Here is a 24,591-nt window from a genome sequence, read left to right as displayed (position 1 = left end):
CTTGCCCAAGCAGGAACCCTGCCCGTGTCCCACTGGGGACCATGGGTGTATGAATCCCGCTTGCAAATCCTCTCGGTGTGGGGGAGTTTTTCCCTCTTTCCCTCCAAATCCCGTTGCCCCTTCCAGAGCAGGATGGTTCTGGGTGTGTAACGGAGTCTGAAGGTGTTGGCTCAGTCTCTCCTCCTTGTGCAGAGTACTTTGCTGCCAGAAGTAGACCCTTGAAATATGTGGAGTCCTACACCTGTAATTCCTCCCTTTGCCCGAGCTCCTGCCTGCAGCACCATCCCTTTATTGCTGTGTGTCTGTGCAGAGGAGCAGAGACACGAAACTATTGGGGAGAGGAGGGGAAAAAAAAAAAAAAAGGCATGCAGAAAAGCGCTGTGGAAAAGCAGAGCAAATTAAGCAGAGCTCTGATCTGCTTGGGTTTGTGCTTGCCAAAAATGCACCATGCATCTTAATTCGCTCTGCTGTTCAGCTCGCACTCACTGCTCTCCTGATGCCATTTCGGCGCTCTGAGCTCAGCCTTTTCAACACTTCAGTCTTCCTCTTTCAGGATTTTTTTTTTTTTTTTTTGCATGTCTGATTGCAGAATCTGCTGCAGGAGGGAAGGGGGAAGCCAGGGGAGGGAGGGAGGACGGGAGCCCCGATCGTGGGTGCTCCTGCCTGCGCTTCCCGGCAGCCGCCTTGGTCCCCGATGCGTTTTTTAGGGGCTGCTGGGGATGGGGGGGGTTTGCATCTTTTCTAGAAAGTCCTTCCTGGATGCTCTTCAGTCGCTTTTTTCACACCCAGCCGTCTGATCTGCCTCTCTCGCTAGGATCCTCCAAAGAAGAAGAAAAAACACATTTAAATTGCTGTAATCCACACTGGCTTTTATTCTCTTCCAGTTCAGTTTAATCTCTCTTTCCTCTCCACCCTTATGTCCGGGTTGGGGGAGGAGGAGGAGGGGGGGGAAACCCACCCAACAACCAAGCGAAAGGCAGCATCGTCCTCCAAAAGAGCTTGAGAAAGCAGGAGCCGAGCCAAAGCCCCTCTGCTCTCCCCCAGCACAAATTTAACCCCAGCTTCAACTTTTCCTCTGGGCTCCAACAGTGGGGTTTTTCCCCTCTCTCCCCCCCCCCCCCTCCTCCTACACTGATTTTTAGCGGAGAGGGAGGGGGGTGGGGAATCCTTTTTATTGCGGAGCCCGGTTCTCTTTGCGAGCCTTCCTCCTCCTCTTCCTCCTCCCCTGCTTTTTGTGCCCGCCGCAGCGGGGCTGGCCAGGCCGGGGGAGGGAGGGAGGGAAGAGATGGGAAGGGGAGATCGCCCCCTCCTCTCCCTCTCCCTGTTTTTTTTGCAGGTGTGTCAATTTTAATTCTGCCCAGTAGGTGGGACTTGGTGACTTTCGCACCGTTTTTGTTATTTATTTATTTCCCCGGCTGCTTCTCTCTCTCCCTCCCTCCCTCCCCTCCCATCCCTCCCTCCCCAGCCTCCCGTTGCGATCCTCCGGAGCGGCTGCGGGAGCGGCGGGCGGCCGGGCCGGCATGCATCCATCCCCGCCCGCGGCCGCGGCCGCTGCCCTAGCGGGAATTACAGCCTCTCCCAGCCAGCTGCCAGCATGATTTCATCTGCTGGAGGATTTTTGCAGCTGATCGCTTGAGGTTTTGTTGTTGTTGTTGGTTTTTTTTTTTTCTTTTCTTTTTTCCTCCCCTCTGTCTTTGTTTCCTTCCCCCTTTTCCCCCCCTTCCCCTCCCTCCATCCCCCCTTTCCTCCTCCTCCTCCTCTTTTTTAGAAGCAGCAATCGGAGATGGATGTCTCTCTTTGCCCTACCAAGTGCACTTTCTGGAGGGTTTTTTTGCTCTGGAGCATTTGGGGAGACTATCTGCTTTCGGTGCTGGCTTGCCCTGCTAATTGTCTTTGCAGCAAGACAGACATCAATTGCAAGAAGCCGGATGATGGGAACCTCTTCCCTCTCTTGGAAGGGCAGGATTCAGGCAGCAGCAATGGCAACACGAGCATCAATATCACGGACATCTCAAGGAACATCACTTCCATGTAAGTGGGGGTCCCCCAGGGCTCCCCCTCCCCGGCAGGGCGCGGGCTGCGCTGCCCGTGCGGGGCTCAGGTGCCCCCGGCGTCGCTGCGCTGCCTGGGCTCGGCTCCCCGGGCGCAGCATGCAGAGCTGCCTTCTCCCTTACCCCATCCTCCCTAAAAAAAGACCATCACATAAAGCCCAGCAACAGTTTGGCCAAGGCTTAAGAGGAATAAAGTAAATGAGATCTGATTCCTTAGCAGGAGAGAGAGCAGCAGGCAAAGATGCTAAAGCTGCTGCTTCCTTTAACTGTTTGCTTCTGCAAGGGGAACGCGGACGCCACAGACACACGCCGCCACATATTCACCCGAATTGGGCGAGAAAAGCAAGTTCTGAACTGCTTTTTCTTTCTTGAGACTTTGCATCCAGTGAAAATGTCATTATTTTTTACATCCCCACGTCAGAAAAATGCTCCCTTCCCTGCCCTGGCTGAGTGTATCAGGGGATCTGCGGTTTTGCGTTTTTAAGAGGAGAAAAAAAATAAAAATAGGACAGTGAGATGTTCCTTAAGTAGCTTATTTAATTCACATTGTTGCAATTTTGTAACTCGTCGTGGTGCCGCGATAGGATTTGTGTGTTTTAGGTTCGGGGTGGTGGCGGCGGTGGGGAGAAGCATCGGAGCAGCGAGATATTTTTAGTTGAGCACTTTGCGTTTGTTTGCATGCTTGTTTATCTGGAAAATCAGCTTGAAGTTGCATTACCCTTGTTTGGAGAGGCAGTTAGCAAAGCCCATGTTAATCTCATCAGTGTGGAGTCGAGAAAGGAATATATTTCCCTCTTCTGAATCCATCATGCTCTTGGTGTGTGTGTGAAAAAAAAAATTCCTCATTGCTTCCAATCTCTGCTCTTTATTTTCCAGTACATTTTTGGGTGAGATGAACTCTGAGCCATTTCATTATTCTAATGCTAATTGAAATGTGAGCATTTAGGGAAATGTAGCCACCAGAGCAAGTTGCCAGTGGGAGTTGAGCAGGGAAGAGGTGGAATCCTTTATTCTGGCAGTGAAATGCAGCAAGGTTTGAAATGAGTAATGGAGGGTTATTTATTTAATTTTTTTCACCTCGGTGGCATGGTTGCACGGAGGGAGAGGGCTTTGGGTCTCTTCCTGAGGCTGTTTTATTTGGTCACAGTGCAATTGCAGCAGAGCCATGGAGTAATTGCAGTGCCTCTCTCGCAGCTCTGCTCATCACCTTTGCTGGGTAAAGATGACGGGAGCTGCTTTCCCTGTTTGCTTACGGGTCCATGAGATACTCAAGCAGGTTTTCAGCAGGTCACTGACCCTGAATCCACAGCCCTGCCTTCCCCCTTCCCAGCAAACCTCCACAAAAACAGCAGGAATGGGGAGAGTAGATGGGGGGAGCTAATGTAGAACTCCCCTCCCAATTGCCCCATATTTATCCTGCGCCGTGGCGCTGGAGTGTTTTTCCTGTGATGCTGGAGGGATGAGGGTGATGCTGGGCAAGTCGGAGAAACTCGTGTTTTTCCCCTGTGCTCGCTGTTTGTTGTGGTTTAGTTTTAACCCTTTGGGGGCCGGGGAGCAGCAGGAAAGGCAGGGAAGGGTTTGGGAGCCACCAGCGTGAGCGACTGTGCGTTGTCAGATTGCACAGACATCTGAACTGCTGGGAGAGGTAGTATTACACCAGTGCTTTGTGCCCAGAAAATGTCTTTGCTGCTTTGAAAATGAAAAATGCTGATAAGCAGTCTGTAAAAAGGAGTGGGGGAAAAAAAATGGACAACTCCAGAAACAGATATTGGGTATTTTTTCTTTTGGAAAGGAGCTTCTCCTAAGTTGGGGAAGGAGAAGAAGGTGCCAGTTTTTGCTGGAATTCATATGTCTCTCTGCTTCACAGTGAGCAAAGCGCATTCCTCCACCCCCTGCATCGCTGCTGGACCTGTGCCTCCCTTTTTGGGCTTGGGAGGGCTGGGGCACAGGGCTGGGATGAACCCCAAAATGCTCTCAGGGGCTGAGACTGTGCACAAATGAAAACTTTCCACAGGGGTCTGTGCTTACTGGGGAGGCAGTGGTGGTTTATCGGGGATCCTTATGGGAGCAGAGAGTTGATTTATGTGGCAGGGATGGTTCCCAGCAAAGGGGTCACTGCTGGGAGCCAGACTTGAACCATGTCCATGCTCTTGTGTGGAAGGCAGCAGGTCCTGCACCCTTTCAGGCTGATGTCAGGCCTCTCCTTGCCAGCCCTGACATCATCATGGGTGTTGGGGTGAGGGTGCCTAGAAGCCCAGCCTGGTCATGGCTGAATCACTGCTGGCATGTGAGGCTGATTCAGCTGGGCAAGGAGCAGTGTTTTCCCCCTGCTTGCCATGCTCACGGGGGGCTTGGCCTCTTTAGGCAGCTTGTGGGCAGCCAGGGGGCAAAAGCACCTTCTCCCCCTGGGCTGGGAGTGAGCAGGGGAGGCTCAGTCCCGTCCAGTGGCTGAGGGGTGCAGTGACCCAGCTGGAACCTCCCCACAGGCCCAGGGAAGGTGGTGGTCCCTGTTCCATCCTGTAGCTGGTGAAAAAGCAAATGGAGTGTGGGGTGGTGGAACAACCCTGAGACCAGGCAGAACCTTATTCACATCCAAAAGAGAGCTCAGCTTCCAAATCAGGGCTTGAGTGTTGCTGATGAGAGACTGCCAGAGCCCACTCAGAGAGCTTTATTTTTTTTATAAAAACCAATATAGCCATCTTGGAGGGCTTGTCCATGCTACCCCCTTGAGGGAGGGCAAGACCCCTCCATGCCAGCCCACCCCAACTGTGTTGAGCCATCAGGAGCTTTGGGTTTATATCCCTTCTCAGGGGCTGATGAGACCCTGTGAGGTGAAGACAACAGAAGAGGAACAGGAGACAACAACCAGGCTATAGTGCTGCCCAAGGAGGATGGTGGGGCAGGCCAGCCCTGTGGGTACCTCAGTGTGGTTGGTACCCCACCATCCTGTTGCACCCTTCAAAGGAATGGGTTTGCTTCAATTGCTGGTGCTTCTAGCTTCCTTTTGGTAAAAGTCAGGGCTGGGTGGCTCCTGCCCTGGCTGAACTGAAGGGGACAGCAACACACAGCCTTGCAAATCCAGGTGGTGCCAGGTCAGTGGTGAGGCAGGGGAAAGGCAGGAGGCTCCTGCTCTGAGGAGGAGGTTGGGTTGGCTGATGTCCCTCTGCCCTTTCCAGCATGCCCAGAAACTTACCTGATTTTGGGTGGCATCCCTGGAGATGATACCCTGCCCACAGATCCCTGTGAGAGCTGCCAGCAGCCCTGTCCAGCCAGAGAGCCAGCTTGGACCTGGCTGAGTTTGGAGCCACGCTCTGTTCTTCCCCCTCCCAGTTTCAGGAGAGGTCACCACGGGGCTGGGGTATGTCAATGCCATCACCTTTCCTGTACAACTGGGTGGCCTTTGCCGTGTCCCCAGCCAGGTGTGACTTACAGAGACGCTCACCCCTGTGACGTGGGGCTTTACTCATTGCAAGCTCAGATGCAGAACTTTGATCTCAGAGTTGCTGTGGCACAGAACCCCTTGGGGCCCAGGGAGTGTGTTTGTCACGGCAGGTCCCCAGCCCTGGCACTGCTGGGGGCTGGCAGGCAGGTCCCCAGCCCTGGCACTGCTGGGGGCTGGCAGGCAGGTCCCCAGCCCTGGCACACACAGGGCTGGAGGGTGTCGGGGTGCCAGGGTGGCCGGGCTGGGGGTTCATCACCCCGCTGGCAGCGTGGGCAGCGCCTGCGTGCGCCGGCAGCGTGCGTGGGGAAGGACAGACGGAGGAGTTTGCCATCTGGGCCTCCCTACTCCTCAGCTGTTGCTATGGCACTGCGGAGATGCTGCTAGGCAGGCGGTGGTGGCCTGCGTGTGTCACCCCTGGGCTCCCTGGAGGTAGGGAGATGTCCCTGGTATAGGAAGCCTCGCTCTTTAGCCAGCCTTGCCAGGGGAGAATGGGGGCTCTTCTGGTGAAATACACTCAATGTGTGGATAGTCAGGGTGGATCTGTGCAGATCCTAGCTGCTTTCAACAAGGTGAGATGAATTCAGAGCAACCCAAGAGGAGCTTGGGTTGCTCCACAGTGGGAGCAGGATTTTTGGGTCTCACTGGCAGGGCCAAGAGAAGCATCTTGCTCTCTCCATAGACAAGAAGAGAATCTTTATTCTTTGCTATCGGGCTGTCCCAGCAGCTCTGTGCCGGGGGTGGCAGCGCCACGTCAGCGCCGGGAGCTGCGGGGGGAGCGGCAGCGCAGCCCCCACTCGCTGGTGGGAGCTGGAAGCATGTGGAGAGGGGGAGAGAGAGAGGGGGGGGGGGGGGTGCTTGGAGCAGCAGCACCCCTTCCCTGCTGCTACACAGAGAGCTGAGGCACAGGAAAGCTCCTCAGTGCCCGTGGCTGGGAGGGAGGCAAGAAAGAAAGGGCAGGCCTACTCCTGGAAGGTGGAGGGAGCAGGACTTGCTTTGGTGACCCAAACAGTCATGAGAAAGGCTCCTGTGGTGCTCAAATTATTGACTGCTCTGCTTCAGACAGCAGGCACAAACTTTTCTCCTCTCTGTGAATCAGCCACGCTGTGCCCAGTGTGCCTCATGTACTACTACTCTCCAGAGATGAAGGGCTCTGCATTCCCAAAGCCTCCCATCTCTGGTCCCAGAGGCTTTGTCTGCTCCAGAGATGATCAAAAAGATCCTTAATTAAATCCATCTTGGATTTGCAAGGCTCTTGTTCATGCAGAGCATTTCTCCTGAAGGATGTCAGGATGGGGGAGACAGGCATAGCACCAAGCTTTGAGGACAGAAAAGGGTGCAGAGCTATTTGAGACAAAGAGTTGGGCTGAGATATATGGTTTTGATGCTCTGGAGGTGAGTTAAGGCAGGAGCAGTGATCTGTATCCTCCCCCTTTCCTGTGGCTGGCTGTTGGCTCCTTGCCCTGCTCTTCCTGTCGATCTGTCTGCTGACCAATCCTGGGGAGAGGCACTTTCCGGGCACAGGTGATGTTAGGTGTTTCTTCAGGAAGGAGACAGTGTTGGTGCCTGACAGCACTTCCCAGACTTCTTCTGAGCCAAACATGGGGCCTGAGCTGCTGGCCTGACAGGAGGAGCTGGTGGCCCAGATGCTTTCAGGGTGCTTGGGACGTGTCCCAAGTCCTCATGTCCTGCAGGTTTTGGGGAGGTCTAAATTGGTTCTGACTGATGATTTGTCTCCTTACATTGGAGAGGTCAGACAGAGGTGTTTCAGGTCTAGGGCAGATGTTTAGGGAGGAAGAAGAGATTGAGGAAGGAGCTGCCTTGTTGTCCATGGAGGCTTTTGTAGAGCTCAGTCAGGGAAAGCTCTCTGGGTCTGCTTTGTGTTATTAGCTCACCCTTGTGAAGCAAAACAATGTCATGTGCTTTGGCATGAGGCTGCTTGAGGTCTCCCACAGCCCTGTGACCAGCCATGCACCCAGCCATGCTGGGCCTGTCAGTGAAGCTCCCAAAGAGTCCCTGAGATGTCCCATGGGATCACCTTTGGGGAGCCCTGCAGGTAGATTGAGCTGGTGATGGCTCCCAGTGCCACTCTGGCACACTGGCTTGTCCTGCTTGGTGAAGAGCCCCAGCTTGGTGTTGTCCTGGAGTTTATGGCTGGGTTTGGTGGATCCCACTTAGGGGGCTGCTGACAAGTGGGAAATAAACCCAAGCCCCGAGCTTGCCAGGCTTCCAAAGTGAGTGTTACTAGTGCTTGTAACACGGAGTGTTACTGCCAGGCACTGTGGAACAGCAGGAGTTTGGCGTTTCCTGCAGATGGGGTTTCCACAGGTGCTGTAGGTGCTTTCTAAGCAGGTGTTTGACAGCAGCCTGTGGGCTCTGCTCTCCTCAGAATCCTCTTGCTCTCTGCTCTGCACAGCAAAGCTGTTGTTGAGAGGGTGCTGTGGGCGAGTTCCTTGCTCAGAGGCTGCACTTTGTGGTTGGGTATCACAGCACTCTGTGCCCACATGAGATGAGGACCAGCAGCTCGCTCACCTCATGTGGTTCTCCAGGTTCCTGAGAGCCACGCATGCAGCACCAGCACCGGGCTGTCCCCGTCCTCCCCCAAAAGAGGACACGCTCCGCACCGAGGCTGTTGGTGCGGGAGCGGTGACAAACGAGCATCCCCGTGGGTGTCCCACAGCGCCCGGCCGAGCCTGCCCGCTGAGCCCCGCTGGGGCTGCCGGAGCCCGGCTCATCCCGGCTCATCCCGGCTCCTCCGCTCCGCTATTCCCGTCTGAAAGCGGCTGTGCCGCTAGAGGGCAAGCGGCAGCGGCAGACAGCCCGGCTCCGGGATGCGGGATGCACGGCCCGGCTCCGGGATGCACGGCCCGGCTCCGGGATGGCCGGCACAGCCGGCTCCGAGCCGCATCTTTGTGGGGGCTCGGGGTCACTCCCTGCTCGCTGTCACGCTGGAAAGCCTTTGCTCTGGGTGCCCGTGCTGCTGGACCCCTCTTGTATCCAGCATCCCCGTTCCTGTGTGGGCACCCGCTGGTGTTGGATGCTCCCCCAGGAGCTGAGTGGGTTGCTGGCTCATGGCTTTCTGCTCTGTGCACTGGTCAGTGCATCCCCACCTACCCACAGCTCTTCCAGCAGGATACAGCCCCAGCCTGTCTGTGGATTGGGGTGATTTGCAGCTTTGTGGATGGTATCCACCCAGGTGCAGTGAGAAGGTGCTGCTGGGCAAGCAGTGCCGGCTCAGGGTCCTGATGTGCCCTCTGTGACCATTCTGGCTGTGGTGCTGCCAGGAAGCCTCTGATGGGTCTGTCCTTTGTACTGAATAGTGGGGAAGCTGAGGCATGGAGCAGTGGTGGAGCTGGCCTGCAAGGAGCAGAGTGGGGATGGAGATCCTTTAGCCCAGCACTGGCCAGGGTTAGGGAGAGGCCAAACATGGAGGGAGGGATAAACAAGGCTGTTCTACTGGTCCTGTTGTGTTTAGTGGACATGAGAGAGGTCCATGGAGAAATCCTGGAGGCACAAGCTGTGAGCTGTCTTTTAGGGCATCCAGAGTAGGTAAAATATTCTTTGCTCCTTTGATTAAACCTCTGAAGAACAGGCTGGATGGAGGTCAGGGAGCTGAAGAGACCACACGTCCTTCTCCAAGGGAGGAAGGCTGAGGAGAGCCTGGTGTGAGACAGAGCAAGGGTGAGGGAGGGCAGGAATCTGCCTTGGCCCTGTAACATCCTCCATGGCAGTTCCTGGGATTATCTCATTTTCCCTGGCAGCTGGGCCAAAGAGGGGCTGGTAATTTCCCTGCTGGCCATTGCCAAGGGCTGCCAGCATGGTGGAAAGGCTGTGACACCCTGTGGTCCTGCAAGGCAACAGCAAATGGACCCCCCAGCATTGTGGCAGAGGCAACAATTGGGTGGAGGCGTGTTGGAGACTGGGTGATGGATCATGGGTCAGAGCCATGATACTGCTCAGGGCCTGGGCTTTGCTTCTGTTGAAGAAAGGGGGATTAAAATCTCTCTGGAGTCCCCTTGGAACACTGCACTGGAATCAGTGCCCAGCTCACAGGGCAGCTCCACCAGCCCTGCTGTGCTGTGTCCTTGGGTGTCCCCATCCCCATGTATCACCTGGTTTCCAGACCCCAAGGAACTGGGGTGCTTTCCCTGTTCCCCTCTGTGTGAGAGCTGGCTTGCCTGGGAGGGTGGCACCAGGAAAGGATGTGCTGTATTTTTGGCGTGTTTTCATGTGCTGTAGCAGTTGAGGAGCTGAGGGAGAAGCCAGAGCCGTGTGTACAGCCAGCTTTCCTCCAGCTGCCCCCCAGTGTTTTGGTATGGTGGACAATGGAGCCTGGTAGTGGCTGTGCCCTTCCTGTACCTGCATGTGACATCACCCCCAGCTTCAGTCTGCATAAATAAAAACTGCCTTTTTAATTAAGAACAAAATTCCCAGCAGTGGAGCAGAGAGGTCAGGAAGGATTCCCAAGGGAGTTTGACAGCACATGCACAACTCAGGGTGTTTATTCCTGACTCCTGTGCTTGTTGAAGTGACAGCTAAATGAGAAGGATGCAGGGAGAGGCTGAGCACAAGTGCTGCCCCCATGCAGCCTCTTCTGCAGCTCCGTGCTGGGAAGGGGACAGGGCACTGGTGCCTTTGCTGGCTGCTCTGCATTGTCCCTGGGGGACTTAAAAGTGGGTAGGAGCAGATGTGAGCATGGTGAACTCCCCATCCTTCTGGGTTCTGCAAGGCTGTCCCTTAACTAGTTCTCACCAGGAGGTTCCCACTAGGAAATGTTAATGTGGAAATTCTCAAACAGATGCTGGGAATCTGAGTGCTGCTGAGTGCATGCTCAGGGTTTTGGCAGGATAAATTAGGAATATGAATGCTCAGCTGAGCTGCAGAAATGCCAGGCTCTAGCTCCTGACCCTGCCAGGACATGAAGCCACATGGGGGAGATCTCGGGTGCCTGCAGCTGCTGACTTTCCTTCTGCTCCTGGAGCAGCCCTGGCCTCATCCCCCATCCCAGCTCTCCATGGAAATGCTGTGCAGTGACCTGGACTGGGAACAACGAGTCCTGGCTCTCCAGTCTGTGATCCAGCTGTGCAAGTGCTCCCTTGGGCTGCCTGCCCTCCTCCTGCTTGTTCCCAACCCAGGCAGGCAGGGCCAGCTTGGGCATCCCTTGTGTCTTTCCAGTACAGCTGGGATTGCCTGTGGGGAGCTCTGTGGCTGGGAAAATCTCTCTTGTCCCCAAAACTCTTTCCTCCAGGATGAGGATGGCTGTTCCTGGGGCAGTGAGGTGGATCCTGGCTTTGTATCATGCCTTGCCTGTGTTCTCCCAGCCAAAATTTTCCCAGGAAAAGTAAGGTGAAGGCCCCCGAGCCATTTGTGGAGCAAGCAAAGTTCAGTGGGACACAGGGTCAAGGATGCTGTGTGCTCCCAGCTCCCCTGCTTGCTGAGAGCATCCCCTCCTCCTGGGGCTCTCTTTGTGCCTGTTCAGAGAAGCTGAATCCTGCTGGGGACTATTTCCTCTTTTGAGTCTCACATGGGCTCTGGACTCATCGGTGTCGGGGGGACAGAGCAGAGCAGCACAGAGTGAATCAGCATGAGAGCAGCTCCCTTGGGAAGTGTTGTTCCCCTCATTTCAGGTCAGGGCAGGTGCTGAAGGGTGTCCTGGGAGCATCAAAGCAAAGCCGGAGCCTGAGGAGTGCAGGCAGGGCACCCACACGGTGCAGGGATGGTGGCTGGGCAGGGAGGGACGACGAGGATCTCTGCAGGGCTGGCGCTGTGGGGGTTAATGGCAAGGTGCAGGATACAGCTGGAGCGGATTTGGGAGAGGCAGAGCCTAATGAGGCTGAAGAGGTATCAGGTGGAAGAGCCGAGCTGTGGATGTTGAGATGTGGGGGCTGTGTGGGAGGGAGGCAGCGGTGGCTGCTCCTGGCGAGGTGCTGTGTGTTGGTTTGGAGAAGAGGAGCTGGAGCAGGGATGCTCTCAGGTAAGGAGCTGGGGTGGTTCCCTTTCCTGGCTCTGGTCAGCTGGGAGGGATATGAGTGTCTGTGGCTGGCTGCTGGTGGGCTCTGGGGATGTGCGCTGGTGTCTGTGCCCCCCATCACTTTGTGGGTTCATCCTCTGGCCCTTGGCTCCCTGCTTGTAGCTGCAATCCCATCCCAGGGTCAAGGGGAGCCACTATGAGCACCCCTGCCTGGAAATCCTCCTCTCTGTGCCCTGCCCTGCCTGTGCTCCCCTCCAGGAGTCGATGTGTCTGATCTCCCAGCCTGGTGTGCTGCCTTCCTTCCTAGGGGGATGGTGTTGGGACCCTCAGGCTCTGCCCCAAGCAGGGTGCCAGGCACCCAGCATGTTCTGCCCCCAAGGGAAGGATCCCTGCCTTCCAAAAGGCACGGGGAGCACAGATTTATTTATTTGGAGACTTAATTAGCATCTTTAAATATTAAATAGTAAACAAACTGCGTCTAGTGGGATCAACGTTTACAAGCAGGGATTTTTTTTTTTTTTTTTCCTGCTCTCTGGGACATGCACTTGTTTTTTAAGTGTTTGGGGAGGAGCAGCTGTGTGTGGGCTCTGGTTGACGGGTGAGGGATGGACCCACAGTGCTGCTGGTGAAGGAGGGGGAGAAGACAGGGATAAAGGTGCAGGAGGGCTTGGGAAAAATGGGGCAGAGAAGCAGGGGTGTGTGCCTGGAGCATTGATGTTGGGGAATTGCAGAGCCAAGTGATGGATTTTGGCATTTCCTGCAGGATGTGTCATTCCCTCCTGCCCAGGCACGTGGAAGGGGACAGGCAGGAGATGGAGGCTCCTGCCTCAGCACAGCTAATTGCAATCAAAAGGTGGTGGTCCCTGCAAGGGGAGGTGGTTTGCAGCTGATCTGCATCCTATTATCTCTGCAAATGGAGGCCTGCCTGCTAGCAGATTACACTGGGGGTTATTTATTGGCAAAGCACTGTACAGTTTTAATTTTTCCTTTTTGCTTATTCAGGCTTTAGCTCCAGAGGAAAATAGCCTGGGGTGGCTTTGAAATGGATTCTCTCTGCCCCATTAACTTATTCAGTGAGTTTAATGGGCCTTTTTTTCTCTAAGCCTTGAAGCCATCATTAAAAGGCAGAGATTTATAAAAGCAAAGATACTCCTGAGCTTTAGTCAAACTTTGGGGGAGCGGGAGGGGGGCACTGGTGTTGCTGCTGTCTGTGGTTCTGTTGAGGATGTGAGGTGGGTGCTGCTGTTGTGCCTCTCTGGAAGTTTCAGAGGGATAGGGGGACCAGCTTGTTTGGGATGCTGCCCATGGATCTCAGCTGAGGATCTGTGGGATCAGCTGGGCTGTGATGAGTCCTCACCTGTAACGATGGGACATCATCTAGGCTGTGATGAGTCCTCACCTGCAAAGGATGGGCATTATCTGGGCTGTGATGAGTCCTCACCTGTGACGATGGGCCATTATCTGGGCTCCTACACATTGGGACATTGCCTGGTGTGACCAGTCTGGGCTGCAAAGCTGCATCTTTCCAGGCTGAGAGAGAGGAACTTCTCTTGCTTTGTGCAGGCTGCTCACAACGTTATTTTCATCTCTTTTATGCCAGGGCTGGGCAGTGCTGATGCTTTCATGGGTGTCTGTGGTCAGTGCTTGGAGCTGTTCCCCTCCATCCCTCTCTCTGCCAGAGGCATGAGTCTCATTGCACCCCTGTGCTGAGCAGTCCAGTGCTGCAGGAGGTTGGGGTTTGCAGTCCTGCAGGGATTGCACTTGTTTAGCATGTGGCCTCCTGTATCTGTCATAAAATAGGGGAGTGTCTGGAGAATGAGGCGGAGATGAAATATCTGAGTGAATTCTCCCTTTTTTGGCTCTTTGAGGATAAACCTCACCACTTCTTGTTTTGCAAGCCTCTTTTTGGGGAGTAAATGTAGGAGCATGCAGGATGTGGGCTGGCATGTCAGCTGGGAGCACCCTCCAGCTGGCATGGCCAGAGCTTTGGTCCCCAGGCCGTGATGTGCTGCAAATGTCACCTCTGGAGGGGCAGCCTGTGCCCTGTACCAGTGGCAGGGAGGAGCTGGGGGCAGCAGCATGTGTGTCCTGTCTCATTCCTGGACACAAGGCCGAGCTGGCAGAGACCAGCCATGGTGTGCTCCAAAGCGGGGATGTCACAACATGGTGGAGTTGCTGTGCTGGAACAGCTTTTCCTGTACATTTCTTTCCTTGTATTTTGCTTCACGTGCAGTGTGAGCAGGCCAGGTGTAACCCTCGTGTCTCTTTGCCCAGCCTGGCGCCTGCCAACTCAGGACAGCCAGGGCTGGGACATTTGTGGTAGCTGGAGACCCAAAAACACTGCTACCCCTCACATTTTGTGCTGTGTGCTGAAGAGTGTGTCCCTCACCAGCCCTGCTGCAATCCCAGATGCTGTGGGACAGGGAAAGAACCTGCTAGCCCAAAGTGATGTGCTCAGGGTCATGTGTGGGGCTGACCCCAACCCCTGGCTCCTGCTGGGTGCCAGAAGCAGCTGCAAAATGGGACTGGAGAGTGGGTGATGTGACTCAGTGTGTCTGTGCTGGTGGCCCTGGGCTGGCTCACTGTCCCCACCAAGGGCTGGAGGGACAGCAGATCATGACCCTGCGTGCTTGGCAGGGGGAGAAACCAGGGAGGGACTGTGGGGCCTGCCAGGAGGAAGGAGGGGCCCCCAACTCCAGGAGGAGATGTCTGAGGGTTTATTTGTAGCCTCCCTGGAGGCACTGACCACCAAGGCTGCCCTTGGAACGCTGCCCTGGGGCACTGGTGGGACAAGGACAGGCTGGAATGACCCAGAGGTGGTTGTGGCCAAGCAGAAACCAGCTGCAGCGTGCAGCCATGCTGGGATAGGGATGGTTCCCCCTGATGTGGCCTGTCTGTGACCTCCAGAAGAAGGGGGAGGCTCCTTGGGGATCCATCAGCTCCCACGTCCCTCCCTGGGTCACAGCAGTCAGGGCAATGGGATGCTCATTTCCCAATAAAACCCCATAAAATGCCCTTCTCCCCTGCCCCTGTAAATCCTTGCCTCCCCTGTGCTACCTGCTGTGTGAATTGCTGCTGACCCTGTAAATCACCCTCTGCTTTGCTCTGCCTCCCCCGGATCCAGCACTTCCCTGTAAATCCTCTGTCCCCATGGGTTTTCCACTGCTGACCCCCTTGCTCTGTGCTGTAAATCGTGGTGAGGCTGGGGCAGGGATGGGGTGATGGAGGGCAGCTGTCCCAGGATGGGTTCATCCCTGCCTCCAGCTCCTCAGGATCACTCACCAGTGTGAGCTGGTGGAGGACATTTTGCCTGGCTGCCTGTGGGGAAGATCGTCCTTGCTCTGCAAGCAGGGCTGGGCTCTCATCCCCAGCTGGGCTGCAGCCAGCTGGCTGTGAACTGCAGGGTGTTGGTATCCCAGCCCTCAGCAGGGCTCCTGGGAGAGGAGACATTTCTGAGATGTAAAAATAGCTGGGGTAAAGAGAAAAATCTCCTTTTATCCCTTGAGTGCTTGGGGTCACGCCATAGCTTAGATTCACTGTGCCCCTGTGTGAGCTCCCTTCAGTGGGCACTGAAGGAGCTGTGGGCAGCAGAGGTCCCTTGTGCAAGGGACAATTGTCACCTGGGCTTCTGTTGGGTGCTGATACCCTGTTTTTGAATCTTGAGCTGCTGGCATGACCATGCTGTGGTTTTTTTTTTTCCTCTGAAACAGCACACAGGTGTGATGGTGTTCACAGGGGTTCTTGGATAAGGGAAGAGATGAGGACCTGACTCCACGTTTCAGAAGGCTTGGTTTATTATTCTATGATATATATTACATTAAAACTATACTAGAAGAATATAAGAAAGGATTTCATCAGAAGGCTGGCTAAGAATAGAATAGGAAAGAATGATAACAAAAGCTTCTGTCTCGGACAGAGAGTCTGAGCCAGCTGACTGTGATTTGCCATTAATTAGAAACAACCACATGAGACCGATCCACCTGTTGCATTCCACAGCAGCAGATAATCATTGTTTACATTTTGTTCCTGAGGCGTCTCAGCTTCTAAGGACGAAAAATCCTAAGGAAAGGATTTTCCATAAAAGATGTCTGTTACACACAGGAGCTGAGGCAAAGGGTCTGACAGAGACCTGACCTGGTGGAGGTGTGGGAAGCCAAACATGAGCTCAGTGCCATGACCTGGGTGTGCTGGGAGGTGTCAGTGACTGGGGAGAGGCTGTGTCTGGAGCCCATGGCTGGTCTCTGACACAGGCTGGAAGTGCTGCTGCTCTGCTGGGGTGTCCCCAGGGCGTGCAGGCAGCTGGCACCCAGGCAGGTTTATTTGGTGTACAGATCACTGGGTCTCTCTAAACCCTGGTGGGCAGAAACCAGTGACACTCCAGCACAGCTCCTTAGGAGCCCTGGAATGCAAGGGCAGCTCTGCCCTGCTCCCACAGTGGAGCATAGAGCAGTGGATGCACAGCCAGAGCTGGGATGGGGTCACCCATGGCGTGTTTTGGGGTAGTGCTGTCTGCAAAGCTGCTGTGGGAACACAGGGCTTAGAGGGTTCTGCTTGGCTCACTGGGGAGGAAAACTCAGCAAGAGTCTGAGTGCTTTGTGATATGGCTTTCTGAGCACCTCAGTGCTCAAGGTGTGAATGGGAATGTGGGGTGCCAGCCTAGAGCAGGAGTGCAGCCTTTCCTGACCCTTCTCTGCAAGTCCCAGGCCTGGAGGAGCTCCACAACTGCCTGAGAGTGGTTCAGGGTTTGGGTTACAGAAAATGCTGGCCCTGACCCAGCATGGACTCTGTGTGTCCCCTGGAATGGCACCGACCTGTGTCACTTGTGGCTCAACTCTCCCTGATCACCCTGAGTGTGGCTGCCAGAAAATTTGCAAGAAAAACATGGAGATGCTCAGGATGGCTGATTCAGGCATTAATATTAACTGTTGGTGATGCTCTGTGATGGACCTGGGCTTGACCCAGCTGGATGGTTCCTTTAGACCTTTCTCCTGCTGCCAAACATTTTTTTATTAGTTTTTTTCTCCAATATCTCGTGTCTGAGCTGTGTATTAACACTGGGCTTATGGTGCTGCTGTGCTCTGCCTTTGGGAGGAGGATGGAGGAGATGATGTGTTTGGTGGGAGCACAGGGATGCTAAACAGCAGTGGGAAAGGCAGGGGGCAGCGGAGGAGAGCAGAGGCAGATTTTCAAAATCCATATAAATAGCAAAAATAAATTTCCAGCAAACGCTTCCAGTCCTGCAGTATTAAGAAAGTGAAGCACCAGAGGATAAGGAAAGCATGAGCAATAACAGCAGGGATTTAGAAAGAATAAATCTTGCCAGACAAACCTGATTGCTTTTTCTTTTTGATGGAATCACGAAATTAGTGGCTGAGCAGAACGTGGAAATCCTAATATATTTGGATTTAGCAAAGCATTTGATATAGTGTCTCACCAAATCTTACTCTCAAAATTAGTTCAGTTTGCCTTGGACACTGCCAAATGGACTGAGAACTGGCTTAGGGCCCTAAACTCACAGTGATGGGCTGTGCTTGGGGAGAGGGGGAGCTGTGGGAGCAGAGCTGCAACCTGGCTATTCTCACTGAAAAAAAAAATGCAAAGCAAAACAACAGAAACCCCCAAAATAATAATAATAATAATAAAAAATCCAGGAATGTGGTCTGAGTTCAAGGCACCTTATTATGGGAATATTGACAAATTGGAGAGAGCTCAGAAGCAAACAGAGCAGGGAACAAAAGAGGCATCAGAGGGGTCAGATTAGCCATGGAGGGAGGCTGAGAAATCCCAGGGCTGGAGGCATTTCAGGGAGGAGCAGGGGCTGGGATGGACATTTGGGTCCTGGCAGGGAGCAGGTGGGGGCCGGAGGGGCTGCGATGAACATTTGGGTCCTGGCAGGGAGCAGCACCTCAGCAGCGCCTTCGCCCCTGCACACAGAGGCTGCTGAGCTCCCATTTCACAGCCCTTTCCAGATATTATGGGATAAGCTGGGGAATATTCACCGTGACTGTCAGAAAGAACATCCCTGACCATGGAGGCTGGCACGTTTCCTCAGGGAAAATCTCAACTCTTGGAACAGGGAGCATGAGGAGATGGCCCTGGGTGATTTGTGTCAGTAGATGGGGGTTTTCTCCTGGACTGTGGGCTTGCATGGGAAGCTGAGGGTTGATTGTAGCTGCTTTGAGGTGCTGCCTCCTGAGGTATTTATCTGCACCTCATAGGCATTTATTTATCATTGAGGAAAAGTCTGGGAAACTGCTGGTGGCAGCAGGAATGCAGATGTGTTCCCCAAGGGAGGATGGCCAAGCCCCTTCATGTTTAAAGCTTCTGGAAAGGTGATGACCCTCTGGTCACTTTGCAGAGGAAGGACAGGACAGCTTGATGTTGCTCACAGGATTTTGTGTGAGGAGTTTTCTGCAGAAACTGGGAAGGATGAGGCCTTCCAGGAGGGTCTGTCTGTCCAGCATGCTGAGCTTAGGAGTCCTTCAGCACTCAGCTGGGGCCTGGGAGGGACGCTGAGTGTGGGGAGGCTCTTGGTACAGCTGTAAGCTTCCCACAAGGTGAGGAAACCCATGGCTGTCAGCAAAGGCTGGTTTGGATCTGGGTGCCACCAGGGCTATATAACCCCCACTGCCAGTGGGTTGGCTTGGTAGAGCCAGGCTTTTCTGCTTTTGCCTTTTAAAGCAAACCTGTGCCTTTTGATGCAGCTGCAAAGAAAGTTTTGGTATGGAAAATGTAGCTTGCTAGAGGGAATGTCGCTCTGCATAGGGAACAGCCACCCTTGTGGGGCAGGAATTAGCTGGGATGAACCAGAACTGGGGAGAAAGCAGAGCTCCTATGAAGAGCTCCTAGAAGATGGGGTGGCCTTGTGTTGGTGTCCTGGTGTCCCTGTGAGAGCACAGGGGTTTTTCCAGCCCTGCATGGTTCTCCAAGTGATATCCCCAGCTTTGCATTTCTCCCTGCCCAGAGCTGAGCCTGCTGGGATAGGGCTGAACCAGGCAAAGTTTGGGAGGTATTTTTAGCTGTTCTAATTGTGGCAAATAAATGCCATTCTTACTTGTTGGGATTGAGCTATGGCTAAATCACAACTAGTTCTAATGATGATAATTACCGGATTTCAATATTTATAGAAACGGGTGCTTCCTTCGTATTGGCAGATGCTACTGTGCTCTCACCTTCACAGATCGAAACCCTGGCTCATTATTGCTGCACCTATTCACTTACTTGCACATTTTTTAACCCACAGATGACAGCACACGAGAGATCTGAAAAGATTGAGGCCCTGTGCAAATGATCTTTGGGTAGAAGCTGTGGGATGGGAAGGGAAGCACCTCCTGAGGGCCTCTGGGTCGGGTTCTTGCTTTTTGGGAGCTCATGGGAGATGTTGTCAGGGCTGCAAGCTCACCTGGTTCTGCCAGATTTAGCCCCCAAGGGGTGGCTGTGGCTGTGCGTGTTTTTGCCTGTGTGAGAGCTGGGGATGCTGCTGGGGTTCCTGTACACCAGCACATGTACACGCTGTAACTGGGACAGAGCTGAGGTGAGGCTGCACACACAGCTCCAGTCCTGGATGCTGGACTGTGGAAAAGGCTCTGGGAGGTTCCTGCCTGCAGCAGCAGCAGCTTCTGGATGTCTTGGTTTAGCACCATCACTCTTGACTCTGGCACTGCAGAAGGGTGGGCACCTTTAGGAGCTCCTGGTGCAGAGCTGTGCATTTGGGTGGCACATGGGCCATCCCCTAAGCCTGGGATGAAGGTGCAGATCCCCCTGGGCTGTGTCAAACCAGCCCTGCTGGGTGATTGTTGCCTGCAGATCCTCACTGGTATCCAGCCCCATACACCCATCAGGTCTGAGGCTCCCTCCTTGAGCAAGGTGTAGAAAAGATTCACTTATTCAATTTGCTATCTCTCCAGTGCCACATAAGCTGTATTGATAAATTAATCTTATATTGTTGTGACTAAACAGCCCTGCAATTTTTTACACTGTGCAGTCTAATCTGTCTTGACAGCTGTATCATTAGTTTATATTTGTTGTAATCTTATTCACTGTGCTGGCTGTGGGGAGTTTTTATTTGAGGTGCTGTGCTGCTCTGCAGGCAGTGGGCACAGCTCTCTGCTGGGCATCTCGGGGTGCTGTGGGGTGCAGCCTTCCCCAGGAATCAGCCCCAAATTCTGCTCTGATGCCTAATAGCAGAATCCTCCTGGTGGCAGCACTCACAGGCCTGGCTGGGCCTCACCAAAGCATTTGTGCTGCTGAGGTTTTGGTGGGGACCTCCAAGCTGGGGTAAAGACAGAGAAAATGTGAATTTTGGAGTGTGATGGTGTTCACAAGGGTCTTAGGATGAGGGAGGAGATGAAGGTCTGACTCCATGTTTCAGAAGGCTTGATTTATTATTTTATGATATATATTACATTAAAACTATACTAAAAGAGTAGAAGAAAAGATTTCATCAGAAGGCTGGCTAAGAATAGAATAGCAAAAAATGATAACAAAGGCTTGTGTCTCAGACAGAGAGTCCAAGCCAGCTGACTGTGATTGGCCATTAATTAGAAACAACCACAAGACCAATCACAGATCCACCTGTTGCATTCCACAGCGGCAGATAATCATTGTTTACATTTTGTTCCTGAGGCGTCTCAGCTTCTCAGGAGGAAAAAATCCTAAGGAAAGGACTTTTCATAAAAGTTGTCTGCGACATTGGAGGAACTGCATTTTAGGGTATCCGGAAAATTCTGCTGTGTGATGAGAGATAAGTTGTTTACTTGGTCTATGGTTGAGTTTTCCATGATACAGGATGGTCCCTGTTCTGCTGCTGAGGTTAGCTCTGGCTCACAGGGGATGCTGGGGCTGTGCAGTCTGTCACCCAGGGCTTTGGAGGTGTGGCAGAAGGGATGGTGACATGTGCTGGCTCAGTGCTGCGAGTTGGAGGTGACAGTGGCACAGAGTCACCAGGCTGCTCCTCTGGCTTCAGCCTGGTTTTGCTGTCCTTGGTCCAAGTGGGGCTGATTCAGGTCTCTGCTGATTTTGTAGAGTCTCTTTGCTTTGCAGGCAGCTTTGCCTGCATGTCCTTTCAATAACATCTCCCCAAAACTGTGGAGCAGAATGTTTTAGGTTGGTGCAATGAGACTTCTGCCATCAGGGAGCAAATGCCATCATGGAACAGGGGGTGGGAGATATTTTGGCTGCTGCGTTCTGCTTTCTCTTGAACTTGCTGAATTTGGGTGAGAAAGAACAATTACTCGAGTGCAGGCTTCTTATTTGCAGCATCTCTGACCAGGCATGGATGGTTCAGTAACAGCTCAAGCCCAAACCTCTCTCTTGAGCCCATTTGTTTGGGAGAGCATTTGGGATCTGGCAGGATGCTCCCAAAGTAGGAATGTAGATGTGCACCCTGCAGCCTGACAGTGCAAATTGTTCTTTAGCCCTTTGAACAGGGTCATGCACCTGCAATGTGGGCTCCAGCAGTGCTCTGTGCTCAAATCCACCCCAGAACCAGTGAAGGGTGAGCCTGAGGGGTGCGCCAGCTCCTGGTGCTGCCTGTGTGATTCCCCCTTGCAGGCAGGTCTGGGAGCAGAGGGTGGGATGTGCTGTGTGACAGCTCCAGGGGATTTGTGTGGGGCTGCTGGGGGAGTGTGATGGTGTTCATAGGGTCTGAGGATGAGGGAAGAGATGAGGATCTGATTCCATGCTTCGGAAGGCTTGATTTATTATTTTATGATATATATAATATTAAAACTATACTAAAAGAATAGAAGAAAGGATTTCATCAGAAGGCTGGCTAAGAATAGAAGAAGAAGGAATGATAACAATCGTTTGTGGCTCGGACTCTCTGTCTGAGCCAGCTGACTGTGATTGGCCATTAATTATAAACAACCAACATGGGCCAAGCAAAGATGCACCTGTTGCATTCCACAGCAGCAGATAATCATTGTTTACATTTGGTTTCTGAGGCCTCTCAGCTTCTCAGGAGGAAAAATCCTAAGGAAAGGATTTTTTCATAAAAGATGTCTGTGACAGGGGAGGCTGGTAAAACTTGGTGAGATCTGCATGGTGGTATCAGCTTTGAGGGCAGCAAAACCCCTGCTCCAGGAGACAAATGCTGGGAAAACATCTGCAACCTGCTCATTGCCAAGCTTACAGCGGTGATGTGGAAGAGGTTTCTCATGTGCTTGTCCACCATGAGTGCTGGTGGTGTAAGAGCCCACCATGCAGCTTGGGAGCTCCTTGCTGCAGCCCAGGATGTGCCAGGTCAAGCTGCCACTCGTGTTGTGATCTCTGGTTGGGAATGGCTGGGGACAGCCCTGGCAGTGCTGGAACCTTGGTTTGCATTCTGCAGCTGGGAGAGCCTCCTGCAGCTGGTGACAGGGGGTGGAATACAGCTACTCAGCATGGCCAGAGGCAGGAGGTGCCCACGCTGTTGGCAGAGACATCACATCCTCTCTGTCTCCCAGCTGGGTGGGTGATGGTGATGGAGATGGGGGTCCCTGGCCCTTACCCTGACTCTGGGGTTGGTGACACTGCCGCACATCTGCCAGCACAACACTGGCACCTCCCTGTGCAGCGAGTGCTGCTGCCCTGCTGTCCACTCCCATGGAGAAGATGCATTTCCCACTCAGCTGCTCTCTGCTGCCTGGGGACCTCTCTCCAAGCCCTGCTGGTGAAGGATAATCCATCATCTGCAAGGGCTCTGGCAGTGTTTTCAGCAAGGGACAGACTGGAGGTGTCCAACCTGGGTGCTGTGCAGCTGGGGCTCCCAGGTGGGACGCGGTGACTCCACTGGAGCACGCAGCAATTGCCCAACGTGCTGCTCTCTTTGCCACATGGAAAAGGTTTCTGTTCTGTCTTCCAGCCCTCTTCACAGTGCTGGATGGCTGCTGTTCACACCCTGCTTGCTGATTAGTTTCGTGTCAGTGCTGGGAGGGCAGAGTGGGCAGGAGAAGCCTCCCTGGAGGCTGCATTGGTGGTAGGGCCAGTGATAAAGTCAGCTCTGCTCCTGCTACCCGTGTCTGTGGCCACCTCCTGCTCCAAGTGAGGGTTTTGCTGGGGTAAATTGCAACTTTTTGCTGTTTATAACCCTCTCACCCCTTAGCCGGTGTGAGGGTGTTTCAATTTTCATTTTAACCTGTTTATCCCTGGGTGAATTGCAAGTCCCTGCCCTTGACTCCCAGGTGGGTCTCACTCATCCATCAGTGCCAAGCTTTGCTTTAAGCTCAAGGCATTCCCTCTGCAGCTTGGAGTAACCTCCAGTGCTGCCAGATCCTACAACTGGCGTCAACTGGGAGCCACAGGGAGTTTTGGCCAGGGCTGCTATGCTCCACCCATACTGATGAGAGTATTTCCATAGCAACTACAGGATTGTTCAAAGGGGACTTAGGGGAAAGATGTGAAAAGCCAAAACCAGCCAGGCTTAAAACCATCAAGGGCAGAATCTGTTGGTCAGTGTTTGGGGTGGCTGGGGGCTTCAGGACATCTTGTATTGCCCCTCACCCAGAAGTTCTCTGGCTCTGTGTGTTTGTGTGGGACCTCACGGGCCAGGCAGCCCAAAATGTGGAAATGGGAGCTGGTGTTTGCATTGCATGTCTGGGGAAGGCTGGAATGCCCTCCTGGGGCAGCTCTGCCAGGGTTTGGGGCTGGGAAGGGGCAGGAGTGTGCCTGGATGTGCTGCTGCCCTTGGGGGAGCCATGGAGGATGCTGCAGCTGCTGATGCACGGAGTCATTCCCCAGGCTGGTGGCATCGCTGTGCTCGCTGTCAGCAGGGTGATTTCAGTGGTGCTGGGGGCTGGGCCAGCTCAGGTGGGAGTCAGGAATGTCTTACACCTTTTCCTGCTTTCCTGGAGGGTCCAGAGGCCTGGTGAGGGATATGCAGCTGTATTCTTTGTGCAGAGTGAGTTTTCCTTTCCTGATAACCTGCTGGGCTTGGGCAGTTTGAGGATGGTGCTGGTGCTGGAACACTCTGGGCCCTCCAGCTGCCCAAGAGCAGAAACAAAGTTTGAGTGATTCCTTGCAAAAACAAACAAAAAATAATAAAACAATGTCTCCCTGGAGGGATTTTATCTGATGATCTGCTTTCTGGCTTCAAAATTCTTCCATGACCCTCAATGGCACCAAAAAGACACGTGTCCTGTTAAATACCTCTTCAGAGCAAGTGGTGAAAGGGCAAGCCATGTCAGGAGGTGAATTGTAGCTTCCTTGCTCCCTGCCTCTCCTCAATTAATACTGAGCAGGACCTTTGGATTCCTCAAACACCCTTGTGAGGCTTTCTACCTGTCAGTTTAATGCCAGCCTCCTGGAAACCCTTCAGAACAGGAGGCTCATTTTCAGCAGCTCAAAGCTGTCAGGCTCATCATATTTGTGCTCATCTCGTGGATGTTGTGATGTGTCACTGCTGTGGCCTTAAAACTGTGCAAAGCCCCAAGCCCCAGTGATGAACAACACCTTCAAGTGGTGCAAGGAGACCCTGCTAGGGCAGGGTGGGTCTGTCAGTGCTGGGTGATGTTTGCCATGGGTTGGCCACACTGCAGTGGCTCAGGTTGTGTCCTCCTGCCTTGCTCGAGGTGTAAAACAAATCTTCCCTGATGAGCAGCCAGTGAAACTCAGCAGCACTGAGTGTGCTTGGACAGTGGGAGCTCGAGGGTTTCACCCACCTCTGGCCCTGGTGAGGGAGGTGCCCATGGTGGGCAAAGGGCTTTGGTTGAGAGGCTGGTTTTGGTGTTTTGGGAAGGTGCCAGGCAAGCAGGGGCTTCTCAATGGTTCAGAGGAATGGCAGATTGAGCTGAGAGAGGGGATAGAAACTGTCCCAGGATTTTCTGTTTGTGCAGCTGGATCAGCTCTAACACAACAGCCTGGTTAGCAGTGTCTCTGGCTGTCAGAATGTCTTCTGTAAGATTTTTGCAAGGTGCTTTATTTACATTTAAAAGAACAAAGTAGAGTGCTGGGAGAGGAGCTTTTAAAATGTCTGTTGCCTCCCTGCTCTCCTTTCTTCCCCTCCCTGCATCTCCCTGCCTGTGTCATGTTTATAGGCATGCTGGTTTGCTTTTCCTTTCCAGAGCCAGCTGACTTCCCACAAAATACCTGTTATCCTGGGAAGCCTTGAGCTCTGAGTCACCATGCCTTAATGATACATCCCCCTGCTCCTG

The 24,591-nt window shown here is 53.4% G+C and overlaps 1 protein-coding gene across 3 annotated transcripts in view; it reads left to right on the top strand.

Annotated features, from left to right (window-relative positions):
• Positions 1 to 1,302: 1,302 nt before the first annotated feature.
• The window catches only part of NTRK3 (neurotrophic receptor tyrosine kinase 3), a 206,435-nt gene continuing 183,146 nt past the window's right edge, over positions 1,303 to 24,591 (top strand). Inside the window, exon 1 of one of the 3 annotated variants that reach the window (XM_054272532.1) lies at positions 1,303 to 2,031. In XM_054272532.1, coding sequence (XP_054128507.1) covers positions 1,784 to 2,031 — 248 coding nt within the window. In that variant the 5' untranslated portion in view covers positions 1,303 to 1,783. The remainder of the gene's footprint in view (positions 2,032 to 24,591) is intronic. The other 2 variants (XM_054272533.1, XM_054272534.1) reach the window with 2 other exon arrangements.

Source organism: Melozone crissalis, unplaced genomic scaffold, assembly GCF_028551555.1.
Source record: "Melozone crissalis strain CALT ecotype California unplaced genomic scaffold, PUWL_Pcris_2 ptg000014l_1, whole genome shotgun sequence".
Lineage (NCBI taxonomy): Eukaryota > Metazoa > Chordata > Aves > Passeriformes > Passerellidae > Melozone > Melozone crissalis.
Note: the sequence above shows the minus strand (reverse complement) of the source record. Positions and strands in the feature narration are given on the sequence as shown.